The sequence below is a fragment of the Mastomys coucha genome, unplaced genomic scaffold (assembly GCF_008632895.1).
Source record: "Mastomys coucha isolate ucsf_1 unplaced genomic scaffold, UCSF_Mcou_1 pScaffold5, whole genome shotgun sequence".
Classification (NCBI taxonomy): Eukaryota; Metazoa; Chordata; class Mammalia; order Rodentia; family Muridae; genus Mastomys; species Mastomys coucha.
This window is the reverse complement of record NW_022196911.1, coordinates 62,927,521-62,954,239: the sequence shown is the minus strand read 5'-3', so window position 1 is coordinate 62,954,239 and position 26,719 is coordinate 62,927,521. Positions and strand designations below refer to the sequence as shown.

At 42.8% G+C, this 26,719-nt stretch overlaps 1 protein-coding gene and 1 long non-coding RNA gene across 2 annotated transcripts in view; one reads left to right on the top strand and one right to left on the bottom strand.

The window, feature by feature from the left end:
- Positions 1-26,719, top strand: part of Glp2r (glucagon like peptide 2 receptor) — a 66,777-nt gene that overhangs the window by 23,632 nt on the left and 16,426 nt on the right. Inside the window, exons 5-10 of the mRNA XM_031352162.1 lie at positions 4,816-4,922; positions 6,616-6,769; positions 9,427-9,586; positions 10,718-10,778; positions 11,610-11,679; positions 21,232-21,320. Of these exons, the coding sequence (XP_031208022.1) occupies positions 4,816-4,922; positions 6,616-6,769; positions 9,427-9,586; positions 10,718-10,778; positions 11,610-11,679; positions 21,232-21,320 (641 nt within the window). The remainder of the gene's footprint in view (positions 1-4,815; positions 4,923-6,615; positions 6,770-9,426; positions 9,587-10,717; positions 10,779-11,609; positions 11,680-21,231; positions 21,321-26,719) is intronic.
- LOC116077546 lies at positions 13,504-17,386 on the bottom strand. The gene is made up of 2 exons (XR_004113268.1): positions 16,804-17,386; positions 13,504-13,794 (listed from the first exon to the last, which is right to left on the bottom strand). It is a non-coding gene; the product is annotated as an uncharacterized LOC116077546 (long non-coding RNA).

Here is a 26,719-nt window from a genome sequence, read left to right as displayed (position 1 = left end):
TAGTGTTTCTCTTGTCCACTCTTTCTCTTTTCATTTTGTCTTCTAATAGGTGAGGTATTAGCAGGATTTGGAAGTCAATTTGGTGTAAAAAAGACATTTAGTTTTCATTACTGTTTCCTTTAACCCCCCTTCCAATGACCCCTATTGACAGTTACTTTTATATTCCAGTTCATTCTTCCTCCTTCCCTCCCTCCACCCCCTCCCTTCTCTCTCTTCTTCCTTCTCTGTCTTCTTCCCTCCCTCTTTCCATTCCTCCCTTCCTCCTTCCCTCTCTCCCTCCCTCTGTCTCTCTCTCCCCTTCTCTCTGTCACTGTCTTCTCTGTTTCTCTGTTTCTCTGTCTCTCTGTTTCTCTGTCTCTCTGTCTCTGTCTCTCTCTGTGTCTGTCTGTCTGTCTGTCTGTCTGTCTCTGTCTCTGTCTCTGTCTCTGTCTCTGTCTCTCTCTCTCTCTCTCTCTCTCTCTCTCTCTCTCTCTCTCTCTTTCTCTCTCTCTCTCTAATGCAGGGTCTAGTTGTGTTGCCCAGGTTAGCCTCAGCATTGTTGTGACTCTTATCCTCTCAAGTTCTACCTTGCCCAATTCTTTTGTTAATTTAATTGTGTTTTGCATTCCTTTTTGTAAAACTAAGCAAACATGTAACTGTTACTCTTCCTTTTTCTTTCATGCAAAGCAGGATTTTTTTTCATGTAACAACAAATCCTACAAATCATTCTATAGTAGTTCCTAGAAATATATGTGTATAGTTTAGCATAATATAATTGTATAATAGATATATCTTATAGATGTATGTATCTACCATACTTTGTTTAGTACTGACTTTGGGCATTTAGGCTGTTTCCAATGTTTTATTACTTCAAAGGCTACTGTGAATAACCTGTATATCCATGTTGGTTCAGATTTGGTTCAGCATCTTCTGTAAGAGTCTTAGAAATGAGATCACTGGCTTAAAAGGTATAAGTATTGCTAACATTTCCTCTGAAGGAGTTAGGCCATGTCCTTCTCCCTTCAGCAATGATCAAGGGCCTATTTCCATGCTGAATGAACACTAAAGTGGTATTTTATAAGTATGTGAATGACTGAAGATGCACCTTTTGGTACTAAGTGTGAGCTAAAGACCAGATGTTTTAGACAATCCAAGAAGCAGCCGGATGTAGTAGTGACCTAAGTGAGCTATTGTAGCATATGCTATTGGTGCCCTGGCCATATTCATTTAGGTCACCACCTAACGAATCACCACCTCCCTGTCTTTGCTGGGTTTCTGGTAAAATGCAGGGCAGAACCTCCAGGGACTCCAGGCTTTCTGGGACTGGCCCTTAGTGGATGACTGCACAATATCCTGCTTCTCTGTTTTGACATGCCAACTCTGAGGCCTTCAGAGTATCCCTGGGGAGCGGCTCCATTGTGGCAACTGGCTCAATGTTGTACCCTTTGTGTGTTCCATCTGAGTCCTCCTTTCTCCAGTGGATGGAGGGTTTTTGCTTTTTGTTTGTTTTTCTTTCTTTCTTTTTTTTTTTTTTTTTAATTTTCCAACAAGTTGATTGCATTCTGATCTTTGTCTCAGAACCTGTATTTTAGAGATGGACTGAAAACAAGTGGTTGCCTAAAATATTCCTGAAAGTCTCAAACACACATTTATGTTTCTAGAAGTAATCTAGGGATAGGTAATTCTGTGATTTGATAGAGTTACCCATTTAATATCACCAGGAACATGCTAAGATGATCCAGTAAAGCCTCCATGTGCTGTCAGAGTCTTCAGTGTTGAGAAACAATAGCACTCTTTGTAGAAACACATATGGAGAAGCATATGAGCAGAGCATGAATGAGCAATAGAGCTGAGGGCTGAGGAAGGCTCAGTAGGTAAAGCGCTTGCATGAGATACTGGGTTCCAGTTCCCAACAGTCACATAAAAAGGTAAGTCTGAGCCAGGCATAGTGATATGTGCCTTTAACCCCATCACTCAGGAGGCAGAGTCAGACAATCTTTGTGAGTTCAAGAGTATGTGATCTGTATAGTGAATTCCAGGCTAGCAAGGGCAATGCAGTAAGTTCCTGTCTTTAAAAAATGAATTTGAGGACATACACTTGTAACCCCAGTGCTGATTGGACAAAGACTTTTTTTCTTGAGACTCATTAGTCAGCCAGCTTAGCCAATGGGTCCAGCCTCTGTGAGAGATCAACCCTGCTTTAGAAAATAAGCCAGAGTTGTTTGAGGAAGACAGCTAACATTAGCAGCAGGCCTCCACAGGTGTCTCGGAGTGTACTTTAGTTTATATCACACACACACACACACAAACACACACACATTTACACACATGCACATACACACAAATATATACGCACATGCACAGAATAAAATAAAAGTAGCAATATTAATAATGGTGATACAATCGATGTCCCAATTGTGATACAGTCAGTCCCTAATGCTGTAATGATAAGAGCAGTCAATAGCAGAGATGTGTTTGGGGAGGACTTCAGTGAATTATGTGTATATTTGTGTGTCTGCAGGAAGCTAGAGATGTCAGATCCCTCCTACCCTGAGCTGGAGCTACAAGTGGTTCTAAGTCACCTGATGTGGGTGCTAGGAACTGAACTCAGGTCCCTTTGCAAGGGCAGGCTGCTCACTTCACTGCTCAGCTACATCTCCAGTCCCAAAGACTTCCTATAAGAAGCTGATCTTAGACAAGAAGTCAAACAACAACAGCTGGAGGACCTATGGTTTTTAGTGATGTCCACAGAAAATAATTCTGGATTAAAAATGTGTTTAGGGTTATTTTTAAAGCTCAAAAGTTTTGCATCTAGACTGCCACTGTCAGAAGTAGTAAAGGAAACCCTTAACACAGAAAGAAAACCATGCCATGTGGACATTTTGATCTATACAACAGAATAAAGATCACTAGAAAATAGCATATACAAGAGACCACTTCTGTATCGTATTTTAAAATGTCCTTGAAAGGCAGGGTGATAGCTAAGGCAAAAAGTAATAATTATATATCAGGAACCTGTGGAATGCACTGTATAAATGGATGGATGGTACTAATAGCAAAATGGCCGGGAAGGAGAATGTGTGTGTCAGTGTACAACGATGAAGTTTTTAAATTATGCATCAAACCGTAAGTTATTAGTTCATGGTAGAACACAGTAATTTTTAAATGTTTACTATAAATCTCAAAGCAGCCACTGAAAGTGAAGACATACTAATCATGGAAAGACAGAGAATAAAGAGACAGTCAATTCAAAATGAGACAGAAAAAGAAGAAAAGAGGGTAAAGAAAATATGAGACAAAGAAAATGACCAATGGACTTAAACCCAGCCCAATAAATGACAGCATTAAATATTAATGATCTAAATACTCCAAATGGGTAGACTTCAGTGTGTGTTAAGAAAATGCAGAAGTCTACAATATGCTGTCTCTTTGACAATAACTTCAAATACAAAATCTTCAGGGTAAAAACATATAATATTTTAAAAAAACAGTTATTGTCTTAGTTATTTTTTAAATTGAGGTCATAAGGCACTATGACCAAGGCAACTTACAAATGATAGCATTTTATTTGGGGCTTATGTATTCAGAGGGTTAGCGTCTATGATTGTGGAGCAAGGGCATGGTGGCAGGGACGGCTGAGAAAACACATCTTCACTGGCAAATTGTAGGTAGAGCGAGACAGAGACTGGGGATAGCCAGAGTCCTTTGGAACCTTAAAGCCCGCCCCAAGAGATACACCTCTTCAACAAAGCTACACTTCCTAGTCATTCTCAAATAGTTACACCAACTGTACTACATATTCAAACATGTGAGTCAATGAGAACCATTTTCTCAAGCCATTATAACTGAAAATAAATATTAATGAAAAGGGGGGCTTTTATACTGATATTAGGCATCAGAGACTTAAGATCAATGAATATCATCAGGATATCAAGTACCATGTCAACTGGTGTGGTGGCAAACATCCCGACACTTGGAAGATAGAGGCAGATGGACTTCTGTGAATTCAAAGGAAACCTAGTCCACATAGTGATACCCTGTCTCTGAATATCAATCAATAAACCAACCAACCAATCAACCAACCAATCAATCAATCAATCAATATCATAGTAGTGAGGAAGTAAGTTCACCAGGAAGATATATGAATAAACAACAACAACAACAACAGTAACAATACCATGTTAACAGGTTCTCAAAACTCATGAAGCAAAAGCTGACCAAATTTAAAAGAAAAATAGAGAAAAAAATTACAATGAACTCTACAAAAACTTCCCAGAATGTTGAAAAGGAAGCTTGTTAAATCAGTCTATTAAATAACCATCACACAGAAATCTCCAGACCTGACAAAGACAAAACACTCTTGATGGACATAGACAAAATTTGACCAAATTTAATCAAACAATGTGCCAGAAGAAAGAAGGATTATGACCAAATGCAATTAAACCATTGATTTAACTTCTAAAAGCTAACATTAATTTCTCATAGTAACAGACCACAAAAGGTCTTCGCCTCAATTGACTATGGCACCTTTGTCTAGGACTCAGTTCTTTCCGATGTAGTGACTCCTGTAATGAATGAGTGTTGGGCTGTGAGTCCAGCCATGGGGTGGGACTCCGGTGGGCTTGACCTCATGGGGATACTGTGATTTCTGAACTGTGCCACAGGCAGTTTTGGCTGCCTATTTGGGTATCAATGAAGTTGGGAAGGAAAGGTCTAAAAACAGGCTGGGAGCCAGAACATGTGTGGTCCTAGGGTAGCTCTGGGCATGGAGCTGGGACCAAGGTGGTGGGGTGCAGGCTGCATCCTGGCAGTCACGTCTTCTTTTTCTCTGTCCAGGTGGATCACTACCCTTTGCTGTACACATTGCAGCTGATGTACACTGTGGGCTACTCCCTGTCTCTCATCTCCCTCTGCCTGGCTCTTACACTCCTCTTGTTCCTTCGGTGAGTACAACCACAGCATTGTAGTCAGACGTGTCTTAAAATTTGCTTGGTGCTCATCCCTAGAAGATCATCATCTGCCGGATGAAGTCATGGATCTTCAGGGCAGGAAGCTTAAGATTCTTGAATACATCCATTCCATTTTGTAAATGAGAAGACAGAAAGTTCCAAATGAGAGACATTAGGTCCTTATTGGAGGGAGAGGCAGTTGGATACAAAGATAGCTCTTGAAGCAGGACTCTGGACTCTGCTTTTGCCTCTGTGCATAAGTTCCTGATCATGCTCTTTACCACCATAGACCCAACAAACCACCATTCCACCAGAGACATTGTTTACAAATAAGAATCCCCTTTCCCCTCAAAAGTCATGGTAGGCCTAGGATTTAATGAAGCCTGTGGACCCCGGCCAGCTGTCAGCCACTGTAATTCTCCTAACCTGAATTAAGATTAATTCTAGTTCTAGAAGGTTACTGTTAGTTGTTATGGAAAGATGAAATGACTTTCATAGGACCACACAGCTGCTGGGTGACAGAGCTAGGGTCACAACCAATCAGTCCATTGCACTGTCTTTAAATCCAAAGCCCTAATGCACTTAGCTAAACCACTTTAGGTGTCTCCTAAGCGAGACAATTATGAATCCAAGAGGAAGCCCTCTAAGGAGGTTTCTCAGTCAGAAGTACTGGTGAGTATAACATGGGAGAATGGATATTCAGCACTTGTTCAGGAGCCCGTATGAATACACTGGAGATATGAGGGGTGGAGTGCCCCACCTGGGCTCACCTGAACCTAGATATGTCCTTATTTCTCTTGACCTTCCATGGCTCCAGGAGCAGACATGGCATCCTACTAGAGAACACTGCAGTTTTTGCAAGTTCCACCTCCAATACCCACTGATGATATGCTAACCCCTTTCTCCATCCACTTAAAGTGCCAAGCCCAATGCAGTAGAAAATCACTGCCTGCTCTAGCAGGAGGTAAATTCATCAGGGCTTGGCTTGACCAAGAGGCGTCTGTTTCACTTGAGCCTCCTGCTCTACCAGGGAAGAAGCATCAATACATCATAAAATGTAAGCGTCTACCTCATTTGGAAGTTCCAAGGTAACAATAGGAGGAAAGCAAACGGGGTAGGGTGGGAGCTGCATTGAAAGCACAGACTGAAGACACACAGTTACAACAGTCTGAGTAACAGAGTTAGCGGGAAACCCTGGGTAGAAGTGATTAAAGCTGACAGTGTTTCTGGACACCTATTACATTGCATTTTATATGAATTAATGGATGTGATCCTCCTCTGGCCTCTGAGAGAAACGTTCTAATTCTCAGAGACAGCTGAGCCTTGGAGAGCCAGATCCAGTTCTCAGCATTTCTAGGCCCCAATCTCAGCTCTATCACTCACTGCCCAGGGACTTCTGACATTTACAAAATCAAGGTTTCAAAAGTGCCCACTCCTTCAGTGGCAGCGAGAGGTGAAGGTTCCATAGGTCCCCGTACAAAAGCCTGGCATGCCACACATTTATCTAGGAAGCAACTTCTTACCCCATTTCCCAGATGGAGAGGGTAAGGCACAGAGAAGCAAGAGCACCTAGACCAGCAGTCTGTACCATGCACTAGTGTCTCTAGTGACAGATACACGGGTGGTCAGTACTGCACTCCCAGCCCTGTTCCTTCCCAAGGGAAGACACTGTGTTCTTTTTGTGCAGAAAACTGCACTGCACACGCAATTACATCCACATGAACCTGTTTGCTTCGTTCATCCTGAGAGCTCTCGCTGTCCTGGTAAAGGATGTGGTCTTCCACAATTCTTACTCCAAGAGGCCTGACAATGAGAGTGGATGGATATCATATCTGTCAGAGGTAATCTCCTCCCACATGATGGGGCAGAGTGGGTATGGGGACGGGCTGGGGAGGGGGGACAGAGTGATAAAGATCTGATAGACAGACAGAGTATTACTTAAAAACCCAACCTTCCAAGAACGGGCCTGGTAAAGGGATCCCGAGGCTCATGGGCTTACCATGGGTGACTTCTTAACTGCAAGCAATCTTTTGTTGAGACCTTGTAACCCATGCTGGAACTTACAATGCCCTGCTTCTGCTCCTAGAGTACTGGAATTGCATGTGGGTGGCACCAAGCCCCTCTATTAGTGGGTTTTAAGTTATGGGGATGCAGAGATGACTCAGTGGGCCAAGCACTCGTGGTGCAAGTATGAGAACTGGAGCAAGCTAGCTAGCTAGGCTAGCCAAGTCAGGAAGCTCTAAGTTCTAGTGAGAGACTCCGGGGTAGTGTATGCAGTATAGCACAATCAAATATATTAGCTAATATCAATCTCTACATGCACAGGCATACACCCTGACATATACACGCATACCCACATGTACAAATTCATGCACATGTGTGGGTGCATGCATGCACACACACCACATACACGCATGTATAAAAGGTTTGAGTTATGGCTGGATCATGAATGTTTTTACATTTATTTGTGTGTGCAGGAGTGTATGTGGGGGTCAGAGTAGAGCACAGCTCAAGGAGTTGATTCTTTTCTTTCCACCATATGGGTCCCAGGGATTGAACTCACGTGGTCAGGATTAGTGGCAAGCACCTTCACCTGCTGAGCCAGCTCACTGGGCTCTTAATCATGAATCTCATATTCCAATTTTTTTTTTTTTTTATCTAATGTCTGTAGTAACTTTTCTAGAAGTTTGTCTATACGTTTCAGGCAACCTTTCAAGTTTCTTGGCAAAATATTGCTCATGACCTTCTCTTTGGATTTTCTTCAAGTCTGTCGGGTCTGTGTCTTCATTTTCATTTCCTGTATTGATTATTTATCTTTGCTGTCTTGTTTTTTTCACATCTTGGTAGCTGTCACTAGAAGTCTCCCAATTTTATTGGGCTTTTCCAAGAGCAAACTCTTGGCATTATTGAGACCTTTTAGTTTATAGTCTCATTTGCATTCATTTCTACTTTTATTATTTTTTTCCATGGAATTTCTTTGGGTTGACTGCTGTTATTTTAACAAACTTTTCTCAAGAGAACTTACATGAGAACCTGTGGCTTCAACTTTTTCTTTTTCTTTCTTTCTTTCTTTCTTTTTTTTTAAGATGGTTGCACTTAAGGGTAGAAGTCTCACTCTAGGTCCAGGCTTGATATTCATTGTGTATTACAAAAGTTGGTACACAGTGGTTTTGTTTTTTGTTTTTTTTTTTTTTGTTGTTGTTGTTGTTTACATTCAGTTCAAGAAACACTTCTCATTTGTAGTTGACGTAAGTCCATGTGATGATTTCCAGTCACATGAAGATTTATTTAGTTACTGTGGTTCCTAGTTACTGTGGTTCCTAGTTACTGTGGTTCCTAGCCTGGTTAACCTGAGGCTGGAGAACAGCCCTTTCAAGCTTTCATTTGGGCTGTGGCTGATGGTAAACTCTCTCTGATTTTGTTTTCTTTTACTTTCATTCATTCATTCATGTAATTTTGTATGCATGTGTGTGTACACCAGGTACATGAAGAAGCCCCAAAAGGCCAGTAGAAGGCATCAGATCCCATGGGGCTGGAGTTACACAGACTGTTGTGAGCCACCAAGTAGGTGCTGTGAAACAGTCTGGGTCTTTTGTAAGAACAGTATGTGCTCTTAATCAAGCATCCTTCTAGACTCTTCTTGCTTGCTTTCTTCCTTTCTCTCTCTCCCCCCTCTTTCTTTCTTTCTTTCTTTCTTTCTTTCTTTCTTTCTTTCTTTCTTTCTTTCTTTCTTTCTTTCTTTCTCTTTTCCTTCCTTCCTTCCTTCCTTCCTTCCTTCCTTCCTTCCTTCCTTCCTTCCTTCTTTCTTTAAGTCTAAATATGGTGCTTACTTTGTGTAAGTGAAGTCCTGGGTTCCCTAGAACAACATAAACAAGAAGCAGTAGCTCATACCTGTAAACCCAGCATGTAGGAAGCAGAAGGCAGGAGGGTCAGAAGCTCGGGATCATCCTTGACTACATAACAAGTTGAAGCCCGGCCTGGGATACATAACACACATACACACTCACACACACACACACACACACACACACACACACACACTAAATAAAGAAATAAATAAAATAATAATAAAAAGAGCCTGGAACAGTGGTTCTCAGCCTTCCTCGTGTGGAGACTCTTTAATACAGTTCCTCATGTTGTGGTGAACCTCCCCCACCATAAAATGGTTTTCATTGCTATTTCATAACTGAAATTTTGCTACTGTTATGAATCATAATGTAAATATCTATGTTTTCTGATGGTCTTAGTTGGCCCCTATGAAAGGGTCATTTGACTCCCAAAGGGGTTATGACCCATAGGTTGAGAAACACTGGCCTAGAATGTTAAGGAAGAGACTGATTTTGAAGGCTCCATGAAGCTTTGTTACCAGCCTCTTTGAGATAGTTAGCAAGGGCTCAGAAAGCAGGGGAGGACAGGTGTGGGTGTGTGTATACTGGGGGAGGTCCTGCTTATCCAGGTGCTGAGAATGCCAGGACTCAGCCAGGTTCTGCCTCCGCAGATATCCACCTCCTGTCGCTCCGTCCAGGTCCTCCTGCACTACTCTGTGAGTGCCAATAACTTGTGGCTGCTGGTTGAAGGACTTTACCTCCATTCTCTGCTGGAGCCCACAGTGCTTCCTGAAAGGCGGCTGTGGCCCAAGTACCTGGTGATAGGTTGGGGTGAGTGACATGACTCCCATCCTTCTCTCCCAAAGACCCATCAGAACATGGAAATCCATCAGAGCCTTTGGTTGGAGCTAGAAATCCCAACTAGAGGATGACATCTGGAGAAGATAATTTCTCAATGACAAGGGTCTTTAAAGAAAATGTGTATGTGCTCATGTTGTATATGTGTGTGTGCACCCATGTGCGTGTGCACATGGGCATTACACATATATCTATTCATGAACACAGGTACTATATGCCCAATGCATATATGCAAAAGTGGATCAATCTTTCGTGTAACCAGATGACATCCTTCTAGATCTCTTTCCACCTGCATTAGCCTGCTCACTGCCATAATAAAATATCTATGTGGCTTGAACAATAGACTGTTTTTTTTATTACTATGGAGGCTCTGAGTCCAATGTGCTTGTGTTCTAGTGGATGCAAAACTCTTCTTGGTGTGCACAAACCTGCTTTCTTGGCTGTATCCTCTCATGGAGGAGAGAGGGAGAAAATGGGACCTCCAATCTCTTTTCATAAGGACACTAATCCCATCATGAGAACCCCAACTCAGAACACCTTCTAAACCTACTTACTCCACATTCTCCATTATTAAATACCACCAGAGTGGTGACAGGTCTTCCACACAGGAATTTTTGATGAAAAAATACATTAGTCTATGACAGCAAGTATTTGAGAAAGCAAAAGTAATAATAATAATAATAATAATAATAATAATAATAATTATTATTATTATTATTATTATTATTTTAAAAGTACGAGCAGGGTATGCTGACCTGGAACTCTGGTTTCCACAAGTCCTTGGTCAACTAGAGGCTACAAGATTCAGAGAAAATAAATGGAGCCATCATATTCCTCATGGAAAATTGAAGCCCATAAATTTATTCCAAACTTCTTGCGACATGTGGCAAGCCCTTTCTCCTAGGGCCCAGCTTCTCTTATAGTAGAGCTGTGGCTGGTCTTGATATACTCTAAGCCTCACTAATTCCCACAGTCTATGATTCTATGCTTCTTCTTCTTGTTTTTTAACCCCTTGGACCTGTCATGCTGAGTCCTATCAGGATGGTATGGGAGCAGGCAGTTTTGAACAAGCATCTCCTAACTACTTCTCCGCTTTCTACACAGCCTTCCCTATGCTGTCTGTGATTCCCTGGGGTTTTGCCCGTGCACACCTGGAGAACAAAGGGTAGGTAATTTGCCTGGTGTCAGTCTCCCATGGACCAGCAATTCCAAGATATGCCCAAATATAGGAAACCACATCACCTTTCTAAAGAGACTATCCAAATTCTCCTACTTTGTCCTTCTAGAGTGCAACAGGAGTGTAGACAAGCAGTCGAAGGTCTTATAGGAACCTCTTAGTTACACAGGCAAATTATTAAAAGATGTTGTTTGGGCCAGCTGTGGTGCTGGGTGTGTGAGGACAGAAACACAGAGTAGTTTCTATGGCTTTGTTCATATGGGAAAAAGCAGCAACTCTGAGGGAAGAAACATTCCACACAGTGTGGCACTGCTATATTGTGAAATACAATGCAAAGGCTAAAATACATCAAGAGACACAAGTTAGCTCTGAGTCTCCTAACTTGTAGGAATGGAATCTCAGCAAAGGTTTTAAGCCTGCTTCTAAATAATGTATTCTGTGGGATCCATGTCCCTTCCAGATAACTACCAGCCAACCTTCATATTTACATATGGGTGTTCACATATATTTCTAGGTGTGTTAATGATGTGTGAGATAAGGAAAACAAACTATTGAGTCAAGTACTAAGGGTCTATAACCCGGGGCTTTTGTTTGCATACACGTGGAGGAAAGTGTGGAAGGGTCTATGCAATACACTCCTAATGATAAAAAGCAATGCCATGGTAAGAGGGTGATGTTTTTTTTTCCCCTTATCCCTACTCTTAGGAGATGAACTGAAAGACAGTTAATCTCCAGACAGGCAAGCATCCTTCTACAGGGCATGAAACTTGGACTTTTATTCTCGTCTCATATATCTCCTACTCTTGATCTTGTTCTCAGGTGCTGGGCAAGAAATGAGAATAAGAAAATCTGGTGGATCATCAGAGGACCTATGCTGCTTTGTGTAACGGTAAGGACCACCATCCCATCTACCTTTCTCTTCTCTGAGTTCTGGAGCTTCAGGGGGCATCTCTTTATTCTCAATTTCCTCCCAACTCTGTAAACCTCTGGTCCATGAGAGGGGGAATATGACAGTTGAGCAATTTCTCTTGGGTGAGAAATTAAAACTATCTTCTGGTTCAAGGTAATATTGTAAGCCTCCATCTCCTTGGATCTTTAAATGGGGACTTGAAGTAATCTCTATGATCCTTCACCAAAGGGCTGTGATAGGGAAAGGGCTGCCTGTGACCTTGGAAGGTTTCAGAAACCATGGAACGACCAATGTGTGTCTTTGGATTGTTTGTTTGAGACAAGGTCTTGTTACACCGTGGTTACTGCCTTCTACCTCATGACAGTCCTCTGCCTCAGCCTTCCCATTGTTGGGATTACAGATGTGTGGCACCATGCCCTGCTTAGCTTTTATCTTAATGTCATTAGCTAGTAGGGGGAGGAAGCTGAAGAAACTACTTTCAGAGGAGAAACAGAAAGAGTCAGTGTTACTACAAAGGGATCACGGGTGATGGAACAGATGTTACTGGTTTTGTCATGATGCAGAAACTTGCAGGGCAAAAAGATGACTGGTCTGGAGGACCTGGTGAAAGCACATCTCTGAACCTTGGGACCTCTGTTGGCCGAAGCAGCTTTTATGGGGCCCCAAGTCTATAGACACATATATTATGGCTACAAGCCAAAAATCTACGGATAATGAATTATAAGTTACTTTAAAAGAAGATCCTTGGCGTACACATGCTTTGGCAACTTGACAAAAGCAAGTTTGCACATTAGTGAGATCAATGTGCTTGTCTGTTTTTATATTAAGATTTAAATCTTGGCTGAATAGTTGACAGTGTAATTTTCAATGTTTTTCAGAGTTGATATTTGTTATGTTGAGAATGTCACACTTCACATAAAGATATAAATATGTAGTTCAAAATAGCAGAAGTATGTTCAGGGCTATTTTAGAAGTCATTGAAGAGTCTTCCCCCTCCCATGCTGAAATTCACACAGCAATTTTTAAAATAAAACAGAAATTAGCAGCTGAAAAGGCAATTTTTAGAAAGGGTTATTTTTTGTTTGTTTGTTTGTTTTCAAGACAGAGTTTCCCTGGCTGTCCTGGAACTCACTCTGTAGACCAGGCTGGCCTCAAACTCATAAATCTGCCTGCCTCTGCCTCCCAAGTGCTGGGATTAAAGGCGTGGGCCACCACCGCCTGGCGAAAGGGTTTTTTTTTTTTTAATTTTAATTAGTGTGTATGTGTGCACATGTGGGTGCATGTGTAAGTGCAGGTGCCCTTGGAACTAGAAGAGGGTGTTAGATCCCTTGGAGCTAGAGTTACAGGCAATTGTGAGCCACCTAATGTGGGTACAGAGGAGTTGAACCCGGAAGAGCAGTAAGTATTCGTAACTGCTGAGCCACCTTTCCATTTCTTCAAACAATTTTAAAATCAAATATTCCAATAATTCAGTCCATAGATAAATGAATTGAATATTTACAATGCTATAGTATGATGGTAGAGGAATGTGAAGAAAATCTCTTTTCTGTAATTAAATCATTACTCATTTTTAAGAGAAGAAAACATTGTGTGTAGAGTAAAAACCCTGCAATTCACAAAACACAACAATCCTGAAGCTAAGCTGAGGTGTGTCTCAGACAGTGGTCATTGGCATGTGCAGGAACAGTGCCCATGCTTGGTCTTCAGTTGCTTCAAGTTTCATGCTGCAATGTGGGCAAATACTACCAGAAACACATTGGTCACATGCATTGAATTTCGAATCAAGTTTTTGGTTGCTGTATGTTCTGAAATCCTTTATTATCACAAACGTTAGTCACCTCCTATACTGGGTGATGGGACCCCCTTATAAAGTTTAGGAAGCTGGGATCTAGAGGATGATCTGTGAGGATGAACTTTGTTCAGGAAGCTGGAGGGGAGGTGCAGGGGGCTAACCAAGAGTAGACTGACAGGTTTCGCTGATGGTTGGGTAGATCTTCCATGCCAGAGTGCCCCCTGGATATCTAGCATTGTGTTCTGTGCCATCGCCAAGGGGGAGCTGGGTGGTCTATTTGGGCTCATTTATATAGATAAGATCTTGAAAGAAAAAAAAACAGATTTGTAGAAGATTATTAGTTTCTGTCAACAAGTCAAGGAAATTATTTGTTTGCATCTAGCTGTGACCTACAAGAAAGATGAACATAGAAATGGTAAGAGAATCAAGAGTATGGGGGCAATTGCAAGTGACACATGCACAGTTGATATCTTCCCTCAGTTACTAGTCACTTGGCTGAGAATGTCCCAAGTAGAAGTTGACCACACATGGCCTACTCACAGGTCTCTGAGCCATTACTTCCCCAATCATTCAGTTTCCCACTATTATCTTCTCTCTGGGCACACTGTCCCATCGGGGTCCAGCACCCACCTCCTGCCCAGGCACCAATACTGCTGCCTGATAACATTTACTGAGTATTTCCAACCAATACCAACTCTTAAGTGCTTTCACTATATGAACTCAGTCTTCTCAATGAGCCTACAAGTTGGAGTGTTATGGTATTTGTGTTTTGGTGAGGACATCGAGAGGCTGAGAAGTTATTTGCCTCAATAGCTTCATAGACCAAGGAAAGTTAGATGACTGAGGGGGACAGTTCCACCCATTACTCTTTGAAACATACTTATTTCCTCCAGGCCTGTGCCTGAGATGCTTATGGCTCTTTCAGACATTAGTCTGTAGTCTCAGACACCCTGGGTCCCAGCTACTTCCATCCGAATTTTGTCTGCTGAGGGACCCCAGTGCTCATCTTTCAGGTCTTGGGTCAAACACCTCAGTCAACTTCTCTCTGCCACTGTGTCAGGACATTCACCCCCACCTTTCTGGGTTCTATATTTCCTGGCTTCTGCTCCAATACATTTTAATTATTTGTTTAAGATCTGCTTGCTGCCATTGTAAGCCACTTTCTTTTCATTCAAGCAGCCAGGTTAAGTATATGGTGGCCCCTTGGTAAACACATTTAGTAAATGATTGGAATTCACACATTGAGTCCTGAGAGGTGCTTGCAAGCCAGGCATAATAATCCAGGAGAGAAACTACCAATTCTCCATTAATTGAGTGTCTAGGATTTGTCTGATTAAACTGTTGAAATTTATACTATCATTTTCTATTTGCTCTTGGAGTTTCCTGGATGTCTTTAAAATTCCTTGTATCTTGAGTCCCACTGTAATACTTAGGTTTCATTGGTCTCACAAAGGCCTGGGGAATTTGTAGCTGGGGTTGAAAAGCATCTGACTATACCCTTGCTCTTCTAAGAATAGTCCTTGGACCAATGGCATTAGCACCAGATACTAACATGCTTATTATCAACTCAGATTTTTGTCACCCTTGACTGGAAGTAGGGAATCAGAATCTGTGTCCTGATAGGATTTAGATTTATATTAAAATAGATGAAGCTGTCAACAAATGTGGTTCTCAGTATGGACTGCAAATTAGAAGTGCTATGATGGCTGAGACCAGTCACAAAAGAAATTATGGGGGATAAGACCAGATAGCTGACACTCTAGAAGCTCTCAAGTGACCCTTGTGCGTAGCCAGGAACCATCACCTTGCTGTTTCAGCCTTCCACAATGGGCTGATCAGTCTGCTAGCTTCTGATGCTCTTTCCTAGTTCCTGGAGGAACATTTCTCTCCCAGATAGACAAGAGCATGTTTTCTTTGTCTTCACAGTTTGGATAAAGTGATCTTCAGTTGTTGCTGTTTCTACAGCTCCAGCCATGATCAGATCCATACTAGCTCACAATGGGGTCCCGATCTTTTTTCCCATCCTTCTCTTCCTCTTACTTTCTCTACCCAGTATGTGACTTCATCACCCATCACCAGGCACTCAAGCCACAATATTTAGTGTCCTCACAGATCCTATGTTTTTTCCTTCTTGGCCTATCCACTTGGATTTCAAGTTGGCATTATTTCTTGAAGGTCCTTCCAAGTCATCCCCATCTCAGTTCTACATTTACTACATTTACTCAGCCAGCCCTCCTGTGCAGTCCTCTGTAAATGCCTCTTGATTGATTCCCCTCCTTATCCTTGGCAATCAAGCCTCCATCCTGCTGTCAGAAAGACCGCACTGGAGAAAATCCATACATCTTCCTTCTGCCCTCGATTCTTCAATGAGTCAACCTAACACTCAAGATTGATCCAGGACGGTTTAATGTGAGAAGTGTTGCTTGTCCTCCCTGACCACAGTCACCTTGTGTTTTACCTATATGGAAAAACTCAAATTTTTCTTCTCAGTTGGGATATTCTGTTTCTTTACATGACCACCTGATGGCTCCATATTCCTCTTTGGAAGTTAATATTTCAACTGAACTTTCCATTCCATTAACTAGCAAAAGTCATCAGACATGCCTGGAAAGGAGCATTTCTATAAAGGTCTTAGGGAAGATGCTGTTTAATTACCATTGTCTGTGTCTGTAGGGATTTGACCAAGAGGAATTGACCTAGAATAGAATGTTCCATTGATAAAGGAAAAACTACTTGCTATAAAAGACTTGGCCCATGGCTTTTATGGTTGGTTATATGACCATACATTGTCACTCTCAACTAATCTGAATTGCCATAAGCCCAATCTAAATGAGGATTCACTGAAAACAACATGGAAAGAGCCTTGGCTCTCCAAATGACTGCATGGAACAGAGATCCTCACATTGTACTAGATTGTGACATAGCAAAAGGAAATACTGTGTTAAGAAAAAGAAATCCCTTGACCTCCACATGTTTTATTTAAACAGAAATTCTAAAACAGTGGTTCTCAACCTTCCTAATGTTGTGACCTTTAATACAGTTACTCATGTTACTCATGGTGACCCCCAACCATAAAATTATTTTCGTTGCTACTTCTTAACTGTAATTTAGCTACCATTATGAATTGTAATGTAAATACCTTATATACAGATGATTTTAGGGAATACCTATGAAAGGGTTGTTTGACCCCTGAAGGTTTGGCCACAGGTTGGGAACCGCTGTTCCAAAACAACAAAAACATGCCAATCAAAACTGATCGGCACTCATTATTTCAGATTCCAGGGTACTTAACAATTTTCCTTTACACTTACCACCATCAGATCTGGAACAAGGTGCATACTTTCAGAGGAAAAGTCACATGTATGTGTGGTAAACAGATCTCTGGGACCAAAGGGAGCCTCTTACTCCAAGTTCAGGATCCCTTGTTAGCATCCCCATCATTGCTACTTCCCAAGCTTCATCTGTATTTGCTGAACAATTTCTGACTTTAAGAAATATATCATTCTGGACACTCAGACGTGCCAGCTGACTTCATTTGGTGCTGTTAGTGTTATGACTCTTGTGTTTCAGAAATGTCCATGCTCTGACAAGCGGCAAAATCCAGATGTTCACTAGAAAAAGAGACAGGAGAATTCCCACCTTCTTCCTGCATGTCTTTTCATAAAACTGTGCTGCTTCTCACACTTAGCCTCTCACACTTGACTGTCCTGTCGAAGTTGAGTCATACCAGAACATGGTGTGTTCTTACATCTTAGTCACCACCACCTGCTAGCAAATTTCTAAAGCCTTGATTACTCCATTTATTCGAGGGTAGCCTCACTAACTAATTGTGAAAAGTTATTAAATCATTATTCTGCTCCCTGGAGCTAATTGTCTGACCATATTGAACACCCAGTTGAGTGGGTTGTTTAGTAAATCAGTTGAATGGACTATCTGTTGACTTTATGACATCACAAAGTCAAAACATCATTTACTTCATTGACTCCTTTGACAAGAATGTGACAATGTTGAAAAATGGGCAACATTACTTCTCATTTTCCCTTGTCCATCTTTAGGTCCTCTGTTTCACTAGGAGCTAGGAACTTTTTAGAGCCCCAAGTCTTCCTAGACATCTGTTCTCTTCTATACTGTTCTCTGCTGAAGAGTCGAAGGGTAGCAATCTCCCCACCCATCCCATCATCTGCCACCAAAACCCTCTCCCATTTTACAAATTGAAGTGTGGCGACATTACCATTTTTTCACATACTTGGTCTTCTCCTGTTCTATGCCTCACAATGCATCACACTTGGGCTTTGGTCTCCCCTCTGTGCTTCAGCACTATTAGGGAGCCTCTTGTTGCTAAGTTCTGACATATTATATTTACCTTCTCTGCATCTCAGCTTCTGCTTTTCACTATGGAAGTCAATGAGATCATAGGTGCATTTGTCACCTTTCCATTGCTATGATAAAATATAAGAGAGTCCATCATGGCAGCAGACAGGGAAAACATGGTAGCAGAAGAAAAGGTTGTCTGATCACATGCTTGGAAAGCAGAGAGAAACAACAGGAAGGAGGAGAAGCTGTAAACCTTCAAAGTGAGGTCCTAGTCCCAATGGTCCTTCCCAAACAGTGCTATAAGCTGGGGATCAAGTATTCAAAGACATGAACCATGTACACATATGGTATCTGTATGTGTGTGTGTGTGTGTGTGTGTGTGTGTGTGTGTGTGTGTGTGTATGTGTATGTTTGGGGATGGCATTTGTCATTCACACCACCACAACAGGCATTTACTGAAGACTTTAGTGCTGTGGAAAATGATGATCTGAATGAAAGAAAGGAAGCTTCTCTCATGTGCTCTCAGTCATTCCTTACCTTCTACAGAGCACACACATTTCAGCAGGACTGGTGGGGAAGGTATGGCTTGGCCTAAAGGAAGAGTCTTAGAGGTGTAAGCATTTTTTGTCTGTATAGCAGGTGGAAGGACTTGACAGGTAGAAGAGATTGCTGGTATCATGAAGCCAGACCCAGCGTGGCTGCCATGTTAGGAATCACCACTGCTGTCCTGCAGGCTCACAGCTGTATATAGACACTAGGGTGCCAATCACACGTCACCAAGGAGGTAAAATCTGCAAAAGCAGCTGCAGGGGCCAGGCCCTAGAAAAAGAGTTTCATACATTTGAGGTTTACTGTCTTGTTACAAATTCCTAGGTGAGATAGCTTCATTCTTGAAAACATTCTTCATCTATCAACTTCTCAGCTGGTACATAAGTGAAGAACCCACCATCCAAATGTGGCTGCTGACTCTAGACCTCTGGAATCCCAGAGGGCCCCAGGCTCCATGGTAACTGGGGCTGACAATCCACTGAAACTGTGGAGAGACTTTTCCTTCATGTAGGCCTTGGTTGATGCTCATTTTCTCTTGCCTGGTCTCTGGGAGACACAGAGAACAGTAGATCCACAGGCACTTCATTTCCTAGGAGATGGTCCCAACTGCAGTCCATTGGCTGAAAGATGTATCTTCCCTGTTAAGCTTACTTTGTCAGAAAAATGCCCATGTTCTACAAGTTACTAAGCCAAGCACACAGTGTTTTCTCATTGTGATGAGAAGCAGATATCCTGTTAAAAGGGATACATTACTTGGTTATGTTTCATTTCAGATTTTTAAAATTTTCTGCTACTAAATATCCTCTGGCTGGGTACTGCCTTTGTTCCTGTTGACTTATGTTTTAGAAACTCTAGCTTTTTAGCACTGAGCACTGAATTTCTGAGACCAGTGGAGCACATAAGAGGTATTTATGGCTATTTATGGTGCATTCTATAGCACATGTCTCTGTCTGTTGGGCTTCTCTTCTGCATGGGGACATTGGTATTGCGCTAGATCAATGTTTGTAGAGATTTTATTCCATGACTTGTCTTGATCACTTTTTTTTTGCCAGCTCTTTTCTAACTTAGAAAACATCTGCCACCAAAGCCTCTCCCAGCACTCTAATGACTTCTTTCTTCTCTGCCGAGGTTCAGGCATGGACATCTATCTGCCTTAAGGCATCTCTTCTGTTGGAAGCTTTTAGACACCACCTCTTCACAGCCTCACCAGAGCTCTTCCTCCACATATGGTCCCTCTCTGGGTAAATAGACTGCCACACAGTAGAGGGCTACCATGAAATGTCAGCTCATCTTTGGTCTCACATCCAACCAGTAACAAAGGTCATTTGACCCACATTTAGTAATTTTAGATGAGTCGTTCCTTGATATCACTGCAACTCCAGGGCAGCTGTCTGAGACTGCCTGTCAATCATCTTCCCCAGGAACTCCCCACTGCTCCCCACCTTCGGACTTACCCTTGGCTAACCCATTCTGCACCACCATTGCTAAAAATGGTCTTACTGAAAAGCAGAGATTCTGATCTCATCAGGTCATATGCCTGCTTAGAATTTATTCCTGGCTCTCCATTACCTGCCTGAGAAAACCCAAGCCCTTTAGCATGACCATGTAGCCATAGAAACCTCTTGCTGGTTGGCCCCGCCTTTCCAGTCTCATAAACCATGCTTTCAGTGTCCAAGCTCACACTTAGCCTACACCCAACAAGTGTAGCCTACACTCAACTACTTATTTATTTATTTATTTATTTATACTCCCAACAGACTCATGAGTCAAAATATCAACCAGAGATGAGGCTATAGGAGGGCTTGGCAGGGCCTGGAGGAGAATCATCTCCCAAGGCTCACACACACAGCTGTGGAGAACTGCAGGCCATTGGTAGAAGACTTGGTTCTCCCATGTGGGACTCTTTTCACAGCATGGTGGTTAGCTTCCCAAAGACTGAATAATCTCAGCTAGAGGGAGAGGGAAGGGGAGAGAGAGGAAGAGAGGGAGGGGAAAAGAGTGAGAGAAAGGGGGAGAGGAAGGGAGAGAATATACGAACTTCCTTTTGAAGTCTCTACTCGGAAATCATATGATATCATCTATCATGTTCTTTTCATTAGCTGACAGTGATTAAGTACAATACACACACGGGTGTGAGAAGTAGCAAGGAATTTCAGACATATTTTATAGTTACTGTCATAGCTGGCAGTAAAGTCTAGATTTGCCCCACCTGTGATAGTTATGGGAAATACTGTAGAGAGTGGAGGACACACACTGCCCACTGAGTCCCACTGTGGACCTCAAGTCTCACAGCAGGAGAGTCATGGCTCCCTACTGAGAAGAGCCAGCATACTGTTCTGTTTAAGTGAAGTTAACTCTGGTCATAATTACCTCCTAGCTATGCAAGCTTCAGTACTACACTAATCTCTATGTTGTGTTTTCTCATTGTTTTATGGGCGCGCGCACGCACACACACACACGCGCACACACACACACACACACACACACACACACACACACACACTGTGACAACTGAAGAGGATTGTTTTGAAGAATAAATGAAAATGTATGTGGAAAGTTCTCAACCCAAAGCCTGAGTGGTAAGCAATCAATAAGTGTTACTTAATAATGCTTGTTTGTCTTCTCAGAGTACTGAGTGCTAGACCTCAGCTAGGCAGGATAAACTAAATAACACTCCAAGTTTCCTCCCTGACGTTCAGTTCAAAGAGTCTTTGGGGCAATCAGGACAATCGTAGCCACTTCCTATGTGACGAGCTAACTGCCAACTTGCCCGTGGTTCACATGGATGAGGCACTGATGGGCTTGCCCAGAACCTTGATATCCTTAGTATGTGGCATCCGCCCCTTACTTAACTGCATCTGACTTCTGTTTTCAAGGTTAATTTCTTCATCTTCCTCAAGATTCTCAAGCTTCTCATTTCTAAGCTCAAAGCTCATCAGATGTGCTTCAAAGACTACAAATACAGGTGAGTGGCTAGGGACCAGTGTTCAGCAATCTGAGGTTATCTTGACTCTCTTTGGTGTCACCCAAGTCTTGGGAAGGGAGGAGCAATGTATCCCTTATTGTTTTCATTCCCATGACCAAATACTGGACAAGAAACAGCTTAATGAAAGACTTGTGTTGGCTCCTGGTTTGAGAGAGTACAGTCCATCACGACCAGGAAGGCCCAGCAGTACAAGCAGCTCACATCCTGGGTGGTGACTGTTTGGGGCTCTTCATTACTTCTCAGTGGATCAGGAAGCAGAGCTCTCTCAGAAATGAGGTCAACTACCAGCCTCTATATCCTTATGTCTGCCAAGGAGGCCGTATGACTAAAAGGTTCTACAAGCTTCTAAAGGAACACTACCAGCTGGATAGTAAGTATTTAAACAGATGAACCCACAGAAGATATTTCACTTTCAAAGCCTAGCATACAGATTGTAATTATTTATTTATCTCTTAAGATGAGGTGATAGAGGAGGGGCTTTATGAAGAGGTGTTGGGGTGTATGTGAGCTTTTAGCCAGTGATTAAGCCCTTCTAACCTCATGACAATGATGTAAGTGCCGAGCAGTCAAGGACATATTAATGCCCTGTCAGGAGACTGTGAAAATAAATGGTTGTCATAGTTACTTTTCTATACTATGATAAATCACCATGACCAAGGCATCATACAGAAGAAAGAGTTTATTGGGGGGCTTACAGTTTCAAAGGCTTAAAGCTTATAACCATCAAGGCAGGAAGCCTGGCAGGCAGGCAGGCAGGCAGGCATGGCACTGTAGCAGTAGCTGAGAGCTTACATTGTGATCTACACGCATGAGGAAGAAAGTGAGATACTGGGAATGGCATGGGCTTTGGAAACCTAAAGCCTACCCCTAGTGACACACTTCCTCCATCAAGGCCACACCTTCTCTAACAGAGCCATATCTCCTAATCCTTCCCAAACATCCCACCAGCTGAAGACCAAGTAGTCAGGCAGATGAACCTATGGGGGCCATTCTCAGTCAAACCACCACCATGGTTGAGAGAACTAGAAATTTGTGTCCCTTGTGGGATGATTTAAGGAAAGAAATGTTTAGAATCCATAGAACTAGTCATCACACAGTTCTCTTTCTTTTGTGACTCACCTTTGTGGTGTCTTACCTTTAGTTCCCTGTAGTGACAACAGTCTCCGTTTATAATAAGTCAAATGCCAGGCTTTTATTGAGAGCAGTACTGGTATAAAAATAATGAATGAATGAATGAATGAATGAATGAGGAGTGAATGGCAGGCAAGGCCCTCTCCTTCCATTTCTAATTATTCTTCTGGGTGGCAGGTCAACTTTACTAGGGCCAGAAGGGAGAGTACGTGTTTGAATCTAAAAAAATGCTCTGAGTTCAGGATTTTAGTCTACACAGTAGACCATAAGCAGAGGGTGGGAGTGGAGACACTTCCAGCCATGCTGCTTACTATTTCTAAGACTGACTTTGGTGATGAAAAGTGAGATTTCCCCCATTTACTAGGCAAACATTCATTGGATGCCGCCAGTGTACTTGAACATAAGGTGAGTATGACCTGGGTCGCATACCATGCGCTTTAGCAATGTGTGTGCTACTTCAGCAATGACTGTGACATTGATATGGAACAGACAGAAGGGAGGGGGTTAGCCACACCCCAGCTCCCTCACTGACCTTAAATAAGCTTGGCCCCTGTGAACTATTTTCTGATGTGTGAAATGGGAGAGTTGTGACAGACCCATCTCCTATGAATTGTGGCAACTGAAGGATATTGTCTATGGGCAGCCAATTTGGTCAGATATGGAGGGTAGTATTTGCCTTAGACCCAGACCCTAAGCCCATCTTCCCAAGACTCTTACTCGAACAGATCTAGAAAAGTAAGCCTATCCTATTCAGGAAATCGTGTGTGTGTGTGTGTGTGTGTGTGTGTGTGTGTGTGTGTGTGTGTGCGCGCGCACGTATATATTATGCACACACACAGACACAGACAGACACTCTAATATATATATATGTATATACATATACACACACACATACACACACACAAACACACACACACACACACACACACACACACACACACACACACACACATATATATTTATGAATGAAATCACTGCTTAGGTCTTTCATCCAAACATTTGTCAGAAACCCTTAGCCTTGGGGAACTGGCCTGGCCTGGGCCCCAGGGAGTCATGGTATCGTTCTTGGCGCCTCTAATCCAGACTCCAAGTGGCCAGGCAGCCTCTTTGGCTCCATTCCCAAGGCTCAGCTTCCTCACTCCACTGTTCTCAGGTTAGCGTTCCAAGAACAGGCAGGACTTCCGAAGTCCACTCAAGGAATGCCACCCCCTTGATAAGCAAGCGCCCTGACTACCAGGGTACCAGAAATTGCACAGAGGCAAAGACTTCCAGGAGACAAAAGTGGAGCAGACGAGACTTGTCATAGCTAGGGGTTCTGTTATTGTGATAAAACACTGTGGCCAAAGCAACCTGGGGAGAAAGGGTTTATTTCATTTTATAGCTACAGTCCATCATCTGGGAAAGTCAGGGCAAGGGCTCAGAAACACAAGGCAGGTAGCTGGGGGCAAGAACTGAGGCAGAGGCCATGGAGGAAGGCATCTCATTGGCTTATCCTCATGGCTTGCTCTCTGTTAGAGCACTCAGAATGATTAGCTCAGCAGCAGCACCTCCCACAGTGAAATGGGCCCTCCCACATCAATTATCAATTAAAAAAAAAAAAAAGATGCTTTTCCCACGAGCCAGTCTGGGAGCCGTATAGTTACATTTGAGGTTCCTTATTTTCAAATGACTCTAACTTGGGTCAAGTTGGCATAAAACTAGCCAGTAGACATGAGACCCAAAGGCTGATGCCTATGGCCTTGTTTCCATTTCAAGTCTGTCATGTTTCCCTGGGGTCTTCTTCATGCTCTAGACTCTCAGTGACTCCTAATAGCTGCCCAGTTTAGCTACTATGAGCTTCTGCTGAGAGCTGGCTTGAAACACAGCTTTGTGGGCCCCATCACTGGGTAGTCTGCTCAGGAAGCATGGGTTAGATAGAGTCTTACTGTATGGGTTCTTTAGAGGATTCCCTGGGAGATGCTGATAGACAGCCAGAATAAAGGATGATTTAGAGACTAGCATATGGAAGTCCTTCTTGAGCCATGGTGAATGTGCTTCTATAGAGTCTCATTGAGTGACATTGATCTTGGGAAGGGTAGGTTAAGATGCTGGGAAAACCACTTGGCTAGGCAACTGTCAAAGATGAATGCTTTGGGAGAGAAAAAAAAAATAACTTGGTTGACATATACAACCTCTCTGGAATCTGCCTTTTCTTTTTTCCTCTCTTGTTCAGGGAAAGTGCTTGAGATAAGGAGCCTTGGTGTGAGTCTACCCAAAGGCTTTCCTGGGGTGAGGTCCCACGCTGAGGTGTTAGCTAGCATGTTGTGCATTTTGAAATCTGTGCAAGGTGAGGGTGTTCCTCTCTAAGTTCTCATGTACTACAAAAGGTTTTCTGCTTTTAACCAAAGACTCAGAAATCTAGATATCACCAGAATAGTGCTTGGTGACCACTCTGTCAAAGCAGAGTAGTGATATTGATGGGTGCCCAAGTACCCACTTCCAGCCCCTACCCCCAGCCACTTCAGGTGGTTCATTTCTCCAACTAGCTTCCACGGAATCAGGTGGGATACATTCTGAAAATGTCCTCTTTGGTACTTTTCTCTGACATTTTGGTCAGCCATGTCTTTTCTACTGACTCATTCTTCCCAGGGAGAGCATGACCCAGTTGATTGACATGGTCCTACTAGTTTGTAGAATGTGGGACTTGTCTCTGAAGACACAGAATGTTCTCTCACTATGCTCTCTGAGCTGGAGATCCCTTGAAGAATCTGTGAGCTTGTTTGCCCATTTTGCTCTTGAGATGCCATGCTAGCTGTCACATCAGAGGGCATCTCTTTGCCTGCCTCACACAGCCCTCTTCCATGCACCCCACATTAGTTTTCCATGAAAGCCCTCAGTGGAATAAAGAGAGGGGCATGCTGTCAGTGCATGAGATACGAGGCTGCTTACAGCTCTCAGATTTGGGGAGCTTTTAGAATGCAGTGCTTAAGCTTTGGTCCCTGTCCAGGAGTCTATTTTAGGAAGTTTTAAATTAAACACATGTAGACCTCACCCAAGAGGCAAGTTTCTAGGAGCAAGAGAATGCTCTGGCTTCTTAGTTTTCCCCATGGGCCTCTGCCATTAGGTGAAGGAGACAGTAAGTGGATCTATTATCTGACTTGGAGAGGGTAGGTTGAGGCAAGGATGAAGGGCACACACTCAGAGGCTAACTGACCCTCAGCCTCTTCCAGCTTCACCATTCTCTGTGGCTCCTAGCAGGAAGAGAGTTCTCTTCTTCTTTATTAACTGTTTTGCTCTCCATGTGATGTCTGTAGCCTGAGCTCAGGGTGAATTTATGGGGAAGAATAATTTCTGCACACATCCATCCAGTTCTCTTTTCTGAAAGGAGTTCCAGGTGGGCAGCACAAGGGAGAAAGCTTTTGCGTTGACTCATAGAGACCTTGGCTTGGGTCAAAAAAATTTTACAGATTAGATGATTAATGGAAGAAAAGCATACAAGTTTAGAAGTTTTGTGTGTCGTGGGAGCCTCTTCAAAGCAATGAAGACACAGTGATCAAATGCGTATCATTTATGCTAGGTTTGATAAAGGATGGATAGTCATGGGGATATATTACTGGGCACATGAGGCATGGTCTGATGGTAATGAACTGGGAGATGCAGCAAGAACTGTGAGTTCAGGTCCTCCTCTGTGGTTTGACATCTTCAATAATAAAGATGCTCCTTTCCTGTGGGGATAGAGAAGTCACCTTTCAAAGGAGGGTCTTGGGATATGTTTCAGGGAGAGCCAGAAATTTTTTTTTTTTAGGTTACATGAACTGCTACAGGAGAAGGAGTTGAAGCTCCAATGATCTTCCAACTTCTGCTGCTTTAGCAAACTCCTTCAGCTTAACCCACTCCACCCACCAAGTACCACAGTTGAGTGTTATATCTAAACTCCATCAGCCACAGACCAGCAATATCACAAATGGATGATAAACTGGCAAGCATCATTGGAATTATAGCACATGCTACACAAGGGTCTTAAGTGTCCCCTAGGAGAGTATGTATCGAAGGTTTGGCCTCCGGTCTGTGACATTCTTGGGGACAGGGTATAGATTGTTTAGGAGGTGGAGCCTAATGTAATGAAATTGGTCCCAGGGATGGGATATTTAGGGACTGGCATCTTCCTCTTCCTTTTTGCCTGCCAGCCATCATGAGGTGTACAGCCTAGTGTTCCATGGGCTCTCCATCATGCTGTGGTAGCTCCACACAGCACCTCCCCCCCCCCC